General features: G+C 33.0%; 1 protein-coding gene across 3 annotated transcripts in view; it reads right to left on the reverse strand.

Annotated features, from left to right (window-relative positions):
* The window catches only part of erbb4b (erb-b2 receptor tyrosine kinase 4b), a 379,990-nt gene that overhangs the window by 92,870 nt on the left and 271,977 nt on the right, over positions 1-15,143 (reverse strand). For all 3 annotated transcript variants that reach the window (XM_087804856.1, XM_087804859.1, XM_087804857.1), the window contains exons 8-11: positions 7,913-8,026; positions 7,722-7,848; positions 4,387-4,460; positions 574-664 (exon numbers count right to left, since the gene is read on the reverse strand). In XM_087804856.1, coding sequence (XP_087660982.1) covers positions 574-664; positions 4,387-4,460; positions 7,722-7,848; positions 7,913-8,026 — 406 coding nt within the window. The remainder of the gene's footprint in view (positions 1-573; positions 665-4,386; positions 4,461-7,721; positions 7,849-7,912; positions 8,027-15,143) is intronic.

The raw sequence follows: 15,143 nt of genomic DNA on the forward strand, positions 1-15,143 counted from the left end.
CATGGTAATATCACCAAATAACATGGTAATATCATCAAATAACATGGTCATATCACCAAATAACATGGTAATATCATCAAATAACATGGTAATATCATCAAATTACATGGTATTATCCAAATATAATGTGGTAATATCGTAAAATAACTTGGAAAAATCATTTAAAAACTTAGCAGTATCATAAAAAAACATGGCAATATCCTGAAATATTAGTGTACATTTACAAATAAAACTTACCATTTAAAATGTATAAAACAATTGAAAAAACACAATGAAGGAACTGTTTCTGTAGAAAATAATATCAAACTAGATCATCAAATAGTTTGTTATGTACAAATATTGTAGAATTTTTTTTAAATTTATTGTGTTTTTTCTTTTTCAAAAGAGCAAGAGAAAAGTAAGAAACACATGTTACTGTACGATAAGACGTTTATACATATATTTTTAATGAATATTTCCTTTTTTTAATGCTATTTTTCACGATGTTTTCCGTGTGATTTCACCAAAAACATTTTCCAGGCTTCAGTTTTGTGTCCACAGACCCTGATGACGTGCAGCAGCTCCTGCTCTCACCTGTACAGAGATCGTCCTCCGATGGTTGCCAGGTTACTGAAGACACTCAGGTCCGTCATGTTGTCGGGCCACGACTGGATGTTCAGGTGTCCTGAGCAACACACACCGGAAATAATGAGTCACAGGGAGACTCACAACACACACTCTGAAGCTACACAACCCTTCAGACGTTAGATTTAAACAATCCATCATTCATCGTCACATCAATTATTAATATTTCCAGCCCATAATCCAGACCTTTCTTCACAGACCCGTCGTGTGTGTGTGTGTGTGTGTGTGTGTGTGTGTGTGTGTCAAAGATAGTTTTGTGTGTGTGTGTGTGTGTCAAAGATAGTTTTGTGTGTGTGTGTGTGGTGTGGTGTGGTGTGTGCGTGTGGGTGTGTCAAAGATAGTTTTGTGTGTGGTGTGGTGTGTGTGTGTGTGTCAAAGATAGTTTTGTGTGTGTGTGTGTGTGTGTGTGTGTCAAAGATAGTTTTGTGTGTGTGTGTGTGTGTCAAAGATAGTTTTGTGTGTGTGTGTGTGGTGTGGTGTGGTGTGTGCGTGTGGGTGTGTCAAAGATAGTTTTGTGTGTGGTGTGGTGTGTGTGTGTGTGTCAAAGATAGTTTTGTGTGTGGTGTGGTGTGTGTGTGTGTGTCAAATATAGTTTTCTGTGTGTGTGTGTGTGCGTGTGTGTGTCAAAGATAGTTTTCTGTGTGTGTGTGTGTGTGCGTGCGTGCGTGTGTGTGTCAAAGATAGTTTTCTGTGTGTGTGTGTGTGTGTGTGTTAAAAAGATAGTTTTCTGTGTGTGTGTGTGTGTGTGTGTGTGTGCATGCGTGTGTGTCAAAGATAGTTTTCTGTGTGTGTGTGTGTGTGTGTGTGTGTGTGTGTGCGTGATGGAAAACTTCCACACACATGGTTTGAAGGAGAAAAAAGAGCAGCGACTGTGACCTCGAGTTGATGGAGCAGCTCGTCCACAGACGTCGGATTCTCTCGACATAGAAGCTCAAGACGAAGCTTCGTGTCGACATCAAATATCTATTATTTATAAGTGATGGAAGTGAAATCTTTTAACTAACACGATACCTTATGATAGTCAATAATTAGGAATATTATCATATAACATGATAAGAGATAACGAGATAAAATCACAAGAAAAATAAATAATATCATGAATAACATAATTGCTGTAACAAAAAATGTCACAAAACTGATTATAATAACGTTAATAAATAACGTGATACTATCACGATACAAGTATGAAGAAATAACCTTGTAATATCATGAAATATTGTGATAATATCTCAAATTATTGCGATAATATCTTGAAATAACAAAAGGAATCCAAAGACAATATCAAAAACACATGATAATATCATGAAATATCATCACAATAACGTGGTAATATCATGACATAACATGATGATATAATGAAATAAATGTATAATATCATATTATGATAATATAATAATGTGGTAATAACATAACAAGACATGATAATATAATGAAATAACGTGGTAATATGATGACATAACATGATGATATAATGAAATAAAGTGATAATATCATAACAAGTCATGATAATGTAATGAAATAACGTGGTAATATCATGACATGACATGATAATATAATGAAAAACGTGGTAATATCATAGTATAACATGATGATATAATGAAATAAAGTGGTAAAATCATAACAAGACATGATAATATAATGAAATAACGTGGTAATATCATGACATAACATGATGATATAATGAAATAAAGTGATAATATCATAACAAGACATGATAACATAATGAAATAACGTGGTAATATGACATAACATGATAATATAATGAAATAACGTGGTAATATCATAGTATAACATCATTATGATATAATGAAATAAAGTGGAACTATCATGACATAACATTATGATATAATTAAATAATATGATAATATCATAACATAATATAATAAAATAAAGTGGTAATATATTAACAAGACATGATAATATAATGAAAAAACGTGGTAATATCATAGTGTAACATGATGATATAATGAAATAAAGTGGTAATATCATAACAAGACATGATAATATAATGAAATAACGTGGTAATATCATAGTATAACATGATGATATAATGAAATAACGTGGTAATATCATAGTATAACATGATGATATAATGAAATTAAGTGATAATATCATAACAAGACATGATAACATAATGAAATAAAGTGGAACTATCATGACATAACATTATGATATAATTAAATAATGTGATAATATCATAACATGATAATATAATAAAATAAAGTGGTAATATATTAACAAGACATGATAATATAATGAAAAAACGTGGTAATATCATAGTATAACATGATGATATAATGAAATAACGTGGTAATATCATAACAAGACATGATAATATAATGAAATAACGTGGTAATATCATAGTATAACATGATTATAATGAAATAAAGTGGAACTATCATGACATAACATGATAACATAATTAATTAACGTGGTAATATAATACAACATAATTACGATGTACTACAATACTGTCTGCTAAGTACATGTTGCAGAAACAAACAATGTAGTTGTACAGGAAGCGGAAGATTTAACGACGCGCTTCAAATGTTTTCTTCACGGTCCATGAAGGAGGAGCTGCTGAGGCTCCTGAGGCTCCTGAGGCTCCTGAGGCTCCTGAAGCTCCAGAGGCTCCTGAAGCTCCTGAGGCTCCAGAGGCTCAAGGATGTCCAGATCTCCAGGGAGCAGCAGCAGAAGAGACAGGAGATTGAAAGACTCTTTCATCTTAAGCTGCATTTCTCAGCGAGGACACTCGGCAGCAGGTGAGGCTCTCAGCAAATACACTTGACAGTAATAACGTGTACTTTTACATTCAAATAGATCTTACAATTACATTCAGTTGTACTAGGAAAGATGTTCTCGTCATTTTAGACCAAAAAACGATGGATTCAATGATCTCAGGTGTTTGTTCGTAGAGCGGAATTTAGCAAAACTAATCTTTCTCTCCATGAAAGTCTGTATTTCCATGAACGAAGCATCAAAATTCATCATTTTAAGGATTATTTTCTTCACATTTATCTTCTTCGTTGGGAGGAAATCAGAGTTTTAAACCTTGAAAGTCATGTTTAATTCCATCCACGTCACTTCAAGTATAAACGACCAGATGAAATCAACATGGTGCGTCTTTTGTCGCCCCAAAATTCATTCATTCATTCATTCATTCATTCATTCATTCATTCATTTTCTACCACAGGGGAGACTAGAGTCTATCCCAGTATGATAGGGCCAGAGGCAGGGGACACCCTGGACAGGACGCCAGTCTGTCTCAGGACACACAAAGACAGACAACCATTCACACACACACTCATACCTACGGACAATTTCCCTCAAGTTCTTAATCAACCTCTGTATGTTTGTGGACTGTGGGAGGAAACCGGAGTGCCCGGAGTAAACCCACGGAACACCAGGAGAACAAAGAAACTCAAAGCTTGGAGAACAAAGAAACTCAAAGCTTTGAGAACAAAGAAACTCAAAGCTTGGAGAACAAAGAAACTCAACGCTTGGAGAACAAAGAAACTCAACGCTTGGAGAACAAAGAAACTCAAAGCTTGGAGAACAAAGAAACTCAAAGCTTGGAGAACAAAGAAACTCAAAGCTTGGAAACTCAAAGCTTTGAGAACAAAGAAACTCAAAGCTTTGAGAACAAAGAAACTCAAAGCTTGGAGAACAAAGAAACTCAAAGCTTGGAGAACAAAGAAACTCAAAGCTTGGAGAACAAAGAAACTCAAAGCTTGGAGAACAAAGAAACTCAAAGCGATTCACCTGTAACTTCTCGAACCGTGCGGAAGATGTTGAGTTTCTCGGGATCCAAAGCTTCGATGTGATGATAAGCATCTCTGGAATAAAAACAATCAGTCAATAGGTTTTCTTTAACTTTTACACGAATGAAAAACACAAACATGTTTTATTTTGAATTATATTTAAACTCGTATGTCGTTTCTTTGACAGATTTATACTGAAATGATCTAGTAAAAAAAAATACTATGTAGAAAAACAATTTAAGTATATCAGTGACGTCAGAATATTAAAATGTTAAAATTATCATTTAAATTTTACATTTTGTGTTAAAATGTTTTAAAACGTTGACATTTTATTTAGTAGTTTGTATTTTCAAAGGATGATTTGTTACTTTTTTGTTGGAATATTTTGGCTCCATTAATACAAACATTAACATTGAATTTAAAAGGGTACGAGTTAAAAAAAAATACATAGAATTTGAAGTTTATTTTAGAATTATTAGAATATGAAACAAAGTTTTTTAAGCATTAATTTATTTCAGAATATTTAAGTAAAATGTTAATTAAAAGGTTGATTTTTTTTTTTTTTTTTTTTATTTGGAAAATAAATATTTATATTGAATTTAAAATTCTGTGTGAAACTAAATTTTGAAAAAAAAAAAAAAGAAGAAATTATTCCAAAGCTACAGTTGTATTCTTTATATTTGATTTAAAAATACTCTGATGACACTTTTATACTTCCATAATACAAATAACATGAAGATATAATGAAATAATGTGGTAATATCATAACATAACATGATAATATAATGAAATAACGTGGTAATATCATAACAAAACGTGATAATATTATGACAGAACATGATAATATAATTAAATTACGTGGTAATATCATAACATAACGTGATAATAAAATGAAATAACGTGGTAATATCATAACAAAACGTGATAATATTATGACAGAACATGATAATATAATTAAATTACGTGGTAATATCATAACATAACGTGATAATATAATGAAATAACGTGGTAATATCATAACATAACGTGATAATATAATGAAATAACGTGGTAATATCATAACAAAACGTGATAATATTATGACAGAACATGATAATATAATTAAATTACGTGGTAATATCATAACATAACGTGATAATAAAATGAAATAACGTGGTAATATCATAACAAAACGTGATAATATTATGACAGAACATGATAATATAATGAAATAACGTGGTAATATCATAACAAAACGTGATAATATAATGAAATAACGTGGTAATATCATAACAAAACGTGATAATATTATGACAGAACATGATAATATAATGAAATAACGTGGTAATATCATAACAAAACGTGATAATATAATGAAATAACGTGGTAATATCATAACATAACGTGATAATATAATGAAATAATGTGGTAATATCATAACATTACATGATATTATAATAAAAAAGTTGTAATATTATGACAGAACATGATAATATAATGAAATAATGTGGTAATATCATAACATAACGTGATAATATAATGAAATAACGTGGTAATATCATAACATTACATGATAATATAATAAAAAAAGTGGTAATATTATGACAGAAAATGATAATAAATGAAATAATGTGGTAATATCATGACATAACATGATAATATAATAAAATAATGTTGTAATATCATAACATAACATGATAATAAAATGAAATAATGCGGTAATATCATGACATAACATGATAATATAATAATGTTGTAATATCATAACATAACATGATAATAAAATGAAATAACGTGGTAATATCATAACATAACGTGCTAATAAAATGAAATAACGTGGTAATATCATAACATAACGTGATAATAAAATGAAATAACGTGGTAATATCATAACATAACATGATAATAAAATGAAATAACGTGGTAATATCATAACATAACGTGATAATAAAATGAAATAATGTGGTAATATCATAACATAACATGATAATAAAATGAAATAACGTGGTAATATCATGACATAACATGATAATAAAATGAAATAACGTGTTAATATCATAACATAACATGATAATATAATGAAATAATGTGGTATTATCATAACATAACGTGCTAATAAAATGAAATAACGTGGTAATATCATAACATAACGTGATAATATAATGAAATAACGTGGTAATATCATAACATAACGTGATAATATAATGAAATAACGTGGTAATATCATAACATAACGTGATAATATAATGAAATAACGTGGTAATATCGTAACATAACGTGATAATATAATGAAATAACGTGGTAATATCATAACATAACGTGCTAATAAAATGAAATAACGTGGTAATATCATAACATAACGTGCTAATAAAATGAAATAACGTGGTAATATCATAACATAACGTGCTAATAAAATGAAATAATGTGGTAATATCATGACATAACATGATAATATAATAAAATAATGTTGTAATATCATAACATAACATGATAATATAATAAAATAACGTGGTAATATCATAACATAACATGATAATAAAATGAAATAACATGGTAATATCATGACATAACATTATAATATAATAAAAAAGTGGTAATATCATGACATAATATGATAATATAATGGCATTATGTGGTAGTAACATAAAATGATAATATATTGAAATAACGTGGTAATATCATAACATAACGTGCTAATAAAATGAAATAACGTGGTAATATCATAACATAACGTGATAATAAAATGAAATAACGTGGTAATATCATAACATAACATGATAATATAATAAAATAATGTGGTAATATCATAACATAACATGATAATAAAATGAAATAACGTGGTAATACCATGACATAACATTATAATATAATAAAAAAGTGGTAATATCATGACATAATATGATAATATAATGGCATTATGTGGTAGTAACATAAAATGATAATATATTGAAATAACGTGGTAATATCATAACATAACGTGCTAATAAAATGAAATAACGTGGTAATATCATAACATAACGTGATAATAAAATGAAATAACGTGGTAATATCATAACATAACATGATAATATAATAAAATAATGTGGTAATATCATAACATAACATGATAATAAAATGAAATAACGTGGTAATACCATGACATAACATTATAATATAATAAAAAAGTGGTAATATCATGACATAATATGATAATATAATGGCATTATGTGGTAGTAACATAAAATTATAATATATTGAAATAACGTGGTAATATCATGACATAACGTGATAATAAAATGAAATAACATGGTAATATCATTGCTGACACTAACATACTTAACTACACACATATATTGTATTGAAGGGTAAATAACTCGCCCTTTGATCCCGGTGATCAGGAAAACCAGGTTCCCGTTGATCTTGGTGCAGTTGATGAACTTGTCGATGTTGCTGGAGTCGACGGTCTGAGCGTTTTGAAGCGAAGCTGTTCCGATGCCGTCGCACGCTGAGGGACGAAGACATAACAATAAAATTAAACCCTTCTGATCGAAGACGTCGCACCTGCTGACCTTTGGGGCAGATGTCGGTGCAGGGGATGCACATCTTCAGACGGTTCTCCTCCACCTCCATCTTGTTGGTGGGACAAGCTCTCACGCAGGAGCTGTGGTCCACCACGAAGTTATCTGAGGACGAGAAGCTCTTAATCCAGAGAATCTAACATTCAAAGCAAGAAGAAACTCTTCGTGTGTCTTCATGTTCTCAGTTCAACCTTCAAGTCAGAGGTGAAGAAGAGAGTGCAGGCAGGGAGGCACAGGTGGAACCATCAGAGATGATTGACAGCATGAAGGCGACATCAGAGATGATTGACGGTATGAAGACAACATCAAAGATGATTGACAGTATGAAGACAACATCAGAGATGATTGACAGTACAAAGACAACATCAGAGATGATTGACAGTAAGAGGACAAGATCAGAAATGGTTGACAGTATGAAGACAACATCAGAGAGGATTGACAGTTTGAAGGAAACATCAGATATGATTGACAGCATGAAGACAACATCAGAGACGATTGACAGCTTGAAGGAAACATCAGATATGATTGACAGCATGAAGGCAACATCAGAGATGATTGACAGTACAAAGACAACAAAATAAATGATTGACAGTTTGAAGACAACATCAGAAATGATTGACAGTACAAAGACAACAAAATAAATGATTGACAGTTTGAAGACAACATCAGAAATGATTGACAGTACAAAGACAACAAAATAAATGATTGACAGTACAAAGACAACATCAGAGATGATTGACAGTTTGAAGGAAACATCAGAGATGATTGACAGTACAAAGACAACATCAGATATGATTGACAGCATGAAGGCGACATCAGAGATGATTGACAGTACAAAGACAACATCAGAAATGAATGACAGTAAAAAGACAACATCAGAAATGATTGACAGTTTGAAGGAAACATCAGATATGATTGACAGCATGAAGACAACATCAGAGATGATTGACAGTTTGAAGGAAACATCAGATATGATTGACAGCATGAAGACAACATCAGAGACAATTGACAGTTTGAAGGAAACATCAGATATGATTGACAGCATGAAGAGAACATCAGAAATGATTGACAGTATGAAGAAAACATCAGAGATGATTGATAGTATGAAGACAACATCAGAGATGATTGACAGCATGAAGTCGACATCAGAGATGATTGACAGTACAAAGACAACATCAGAAAAGATTGACAGTACAAAGACAACAAAATAAATGATTGACAGTTTGAAGACAACATCAGAGATGATTGACAGTACAAAGACAACATCAGAGATGATTGACAGCATGAAGGTGACATCAGAGATGATTGACAGTACAAAGACAACATCAGAAATGAATGACAGTAAAAAGACAACATCAGAAATGATTGACAGTTTGAAGGAAACATCAGATATGATTTACAGCATGAAGACAACATCAGAGATAATTGACAGTTTGAAGGAAACATCAGATATGATTGACAGCATGAAGACAACATCAGAGACGATTGACAGTTTGAAGGAAACATCAGATATGATTGACAGCATGAAGACATCAGAGATAATTGACAGTTTGAAGGAAACATCAGATATGATTGACAGCATGAAGACAACATCAGAGACGATTGACAGTTTGAAGGAAACATCAGATATGATTGACAGCATGAAGACAACATCAGAAATGATTGACAGTATGAAGAAAACATCAGAGATGATTGATAGTATGACGACAACATCAGGGATGATTGACAGTACAAAGACAACATCAGAGATGATTGACAGTATGAAGGCAACATCAGAGATGATTGACAGCATGAAGGTGACATCAGAGATGATTGACAGTACAAAGACAACATCAGAAATGAATGACAGTAAAAAGACAACATCAGAAATGATTGACAGTTTGAAGGAAACATCAGATATGATTTACAGCATGATTGATAGTTTAAAGACAACATCAGAGATGATTGACAGTAAAAAGACAACATCAGAGATGATTGATAGTATGAAGACAACATCAGAGATGATTGACAGTACAAAGACAACATCAGAGATGATTGACAGTACAAAGACAACATCAGAGATGATTGACAGTATGAAGACAACATCAGAGATGATTGAAAGTATGAAGACAACATCAGAGATGATTGATAGTTTGAAGACAACATCAGAGATGATTGATAGTTTGAAGGAAACATCAGAGATGATTGACAGCATGAAGGCAACATCAGAGATGATTGACAGTACAAAGACAACATCAGAAATGCTTGACAGTGAAAAGACAACATCAGAGATGATTGACAGTTTGAAGACAACATCAGAGATGATTGACAGTATGAAGACAACATCAGAGATAATTGATATCTTGAAGTAAACATCAGAGATGATTGACAGTTTGAAGACAACATCAGAGATGATTGACAGTATGAAGACAACATCAGGGATGATTGACAGTATGAAGACAACATCAGAGATGATTGACAGTATGAAGACAACATCAGAGATGATTGACAGTATGAAGACAACATCAGGGATGATTGACAGTACAAAGACAACATCAGAGATGATTGATAGTATGAAGACAACATCAGAGATGATTGACAGTTTGAAGACAACATCAGAGATGATTGATAGTATGAAGACAACATCAGAGATGATTGATAGTATGAAGACAACATCAGAGATGATTGACAGTACAAAGACAACATCAGATATTATTGACAGCATGAAGTCGACATCAGAGATGATTGACAGTACAAAGACAACATCAGAGATGATTGATAGTATGAAGACAACATCAGAGATGATTGATAGTATGAAGACAACATCAGAGATGATTGACAGTACAAAGACAACATCAGATATTATTGACAGCATGAAGTCGACATCAGAGATGATTGACAGTACAAAGACAACATCAGAAATGATTGACAGTACAAAGACAACAAAATAAATGATTGACAGTTTGAAGACAACATCAGAGATGATTGACAGTACAAAGACAACATCAGAGATGATTGACAGCATGAAGGCGACATCAGAGATGATTGACAGTTTGAAGGAAACATCAGATATGATTGACAGCATGAAGACAACATCAGAGACGATTGACAGTTTGAAGGAAACATCAGATATGATTGACAGCATGAAGACAACATCAGAGACGATTGACAGTTTGAAGGAAACATCAGATATGATTGACAGCATGAAGAGAACATCAGAAATGATTGACAGTATGAAGAAAACATCAGAGATGATTGATAGTATGAAGACAACATCAGAGATGATTGACAGCATGAAGTCGACATCAGAGATGATTGACAGTACAAAGACAACATCAGACATGATTGACAGTACAAAGACAACATCAGAAAAGATTGACAGTACAAAGACAACAAAATAAATGATTGACAGTTTGAAGACAACATCAGAGATGATTGACAGTACAAAGACAACATCAGAGATGATTGACAGCATGAAGGTGACATCAGAGATGATTGACAGTACAAAGACAACATCAGAAATGAATGACAGTAAAAAGACAACATCAGAAATGATTGACAGTTTGAAGGAAACATCAGATATGATTTACAGCATGAAGACAACATCAGAGATAATTGACAGTTTGAAGGAAACATCAGATATGATTGACAGCATGAAGACAACATCAGAGACGATTGACAGTTTGAAGGAAACATCAGATATGATTGACAGCATGAAGACATCAGAGATAATTGACAGTTTGAAGGAAACATCAGATATGATTGACAGCCTGAAGACAACATCAGAGACGATTGACAGTTTGAAGGAAACATCAGATATGATTGACAGCATGAAGACAACATCAGAAATGATTGACAGTATGAAGAAAACATCAGAGATGATTGATAGTATGACGACAACATCAGGGATGATTGACAGTACAAAGACAACATCAGAGATGATTGACAGTATGAAGGCAACATCAGAGATGATTGACAGCATGAAGGTGACATCAGAGATGATTGACAGTACAAAGACAACATCAGAAATGAATGACAGTAAAAAGACAACATCAGAAATGATTGACAGTTTGAAGGAAACATCAGATATGATTTACAGCATGATTGATAGTTTAAAGACAACATCAGAGATGATTGACAGTAAAAAGACAACATCAGAGATGATTGATAGTATGAAGACAACATCAGAGATGATTGACAGTACAAAGACAACATCAGAGATGATTGACAGTACAAAAACAACATCAGAGATGATTGACAGTATGAAGACAACATCAGAGATGATTGAAAGTATGAAGACAACATCAGAGATGATTGATAGTTTGAAGACAACATCAGAGATGATTGATAGTTTGAAGGAAACATCAGAGATGATTGACAGCATGAAGGCAACATCAGAGATGATTGACAGTACAAAGACAACATCAGAAATGCTTGACAGTGAAAAGACAACATCAGAGATGATTGACAGTTTGAAGACAACATCAGAGATGATTGACAGTATGAAGACAACATCAGAGATAATTGATATCTTGAAGTAAACATCAGAGATGATTGACAGTTTGAAGACAACATCAGAGATGATTGACAGTATGAAGACAACATCAGGGATGATTGACAGTACAAAGACAACATCAGAGATAATTGATATCTTGAAGTAAACATCAGAGATGATTGACAGTTTGAAGACAACATCAGAGATGATTGACAGTATGAAGACAACATCAGGGATGATTGACAGTATGAAGACAACATCAGAGATGATTGACAGTATGAAGACAACATCAGGGATGATTGACAGTACAAAGACAACATCAGAGATAATTGATATCTTGAAGTAAACATCAGAGATGATTGACAGTATGAAGACAATATCAGAGATGATTGATAGTTTGAAGACAACTTCAGAGATGATTGACAGTATGAAGACAACATCAGAGATGATTGACAGCAAGAAGACAACTTCAGAGATGATTGACAGCAAGAAGACAACATCAGAGATGATTGACAGCAAGAAGACAACATCAGAGATGATTGACAGTACAAAGACAACATAAGAGATGATTGACAGTACAAAGACAACATCAGAGATAATTGATAGTTTGAAGGAAACATCAGAGACTATTGACAGTTGAAAGACAACATCAGAGATGATTGACAGTTTGAAGACAACATCAGAGATGATTGACAGTATGAAGACATCAGAGATGATTGACAGTACAAAGACAACATGAGAGATGATTGACAGTTTGAAGACAACATGAGAGATGATTGACAGTTTGAAGACAACATCAGAGATGATTGACAGTTTGAAGACAACAGAGATGATTGATAGTTTGAAGGAAACATCAGATATGATTGACAGTTTGAAGACAACATCAGAGATAATTGATAGTTTGAAGACAACATCAGAGATGATCGATAGTATGAAGACAACATCAGAAATGATTGACAGTATGAAGACAACATCAGAGATAATTGATAGTTTGAAGACAACATCAGAGATGATTGACAGTATGAAGACAACATCAGAGATGATTGACAGTATGAAGGCAACATCAGAGATGATTGACAGTATGAAGGCAACATCAGAGATGATTGACAGTATGAAGACAACATCAGAGATGATTGACAGTACAAAGACAACATAAGAGATGATTGACAGTACAAAGACAACATCAGAGATAATTGATAGTTTGAAGGAAACATCAGAGATGATTGACAGTTGAAAGACAACATCAGAGATGATTGACAGTTTGAAGACAACATCAGAGATGATTGACAGTATGAAGACATCAGAGATGATTGACAGTACAAAGACAACATGAGAGATGATTGACAGTTTGAAGACAATATCAGAGATGATTGACAGTATGAAGACATCAGAGATGATTGACAGTACAAAGACAACACCAGAAATGATTGACAGTTTGAAGACAACATGAGAGATGATTGACAGATTGAAGACAACATCAGAGATGATTGACAGTTTGAAGACAACAGAGATGATTGATAGTTTGAAGGAAACATCAGATATGATTGACAGTTTGAAGACAACATCAGAGATGATTGATAGTATGAAGACAACATCAGAAATGATTGATAGTATGAAGACAACATCAGAAATGATTGACAGTATGAAGACAACATCAGAGATAATTGACAGTATGAAGACAACATCAGAGATGATTGACAGTATGAAGACAACATCAGAGATGATTGACAGTATGAAGACAACATCAGAGATGATTGACAGTATGAAGGCAACATCAGAGATGATTGACATTATGAAGACAAAACCAGAAATGATTGACAGTACAAAGAAAAAACCCTGTGATTGACAGTTTGAAGACAGAGTTATTGATGCCAGTCTCATGTTTTATGATGAATGTCAGAAATGAAACCAGGAAAAGGAAGAAGACGATCATTGAGGTTCATGACGAGATGAATTAAGACATGAAGAGAAAGTGATGAAGGTGAAGAAGGAAGACTTGCTCTGGGAACCTCTGATGGGACGAAGAAGAAGACGCTGAAAACAGCATTAGAAGATTATAATTTGTAAACATTTAGTCGGAGTAAAATCTTTGGAACGAAAACATTTGAATATTTTCTGTGTCATGTTTTCCGAGGTCATGTGATCGTCAACATCAGCTGTTTAATGCTGTATCATGATACAGTGTCATATTTTGAAAGAACACTAGATGTCACTCTCCGTTTGAAATGTTGACAGGTTTCATTGAGTCGATCGGAACCAAAGATTACACAGCAGAGAGTGACATCTAGTGGTCTTTATGAATGAAGACACTGTCATCACTACATATGTGTGTCTTCTACTTGAACTGGTGATCAACGTAATGTAAAGTTAGTAAAGTAACCCGAGCTGGGGTGCAAGTCTGGATCAGATCATGAAGGTCTGACCATGAATAGATCTGAAAGCAAGAACCAGAATTTTAAAATGATCCTGAAAGAAACTGGAAGCCAGTGAAGAGTTTGAAGGAGAAATGTGAGTTCTTCTACTAGAGCAGCCAGTGAAGAGTTTGAAGGAGAAATGTGAGTTCTTCTACTAGAGCGGCTCAGAATTCTGGCTGCAGAGTTTTGTATGAACTGCAGCTGAATCAGATCCTTCTGGTTTAGACATGAAATAAACTGTTACAATAGTCTTAATGACACAAACACATGGATTATAAGATCCAGATCATGTTGTGACAATGTGTGTAATATATGTGTGTGTGTGTGTTTGTGT

Source organism: Callionymus lyra, chromosome 12 (assembly GCF_982586985.1).
Source record: "Callionymus lyra chromosome 12, fCalLyr1.hap1.1, whole genome shotgun sequence".
Lineage (NCBI taxonomy): Eukaryota > Metazoa > Chordata > Actinopteri > Syngnathiformes > Callionymidae > Callionymus > Callionymus lyra.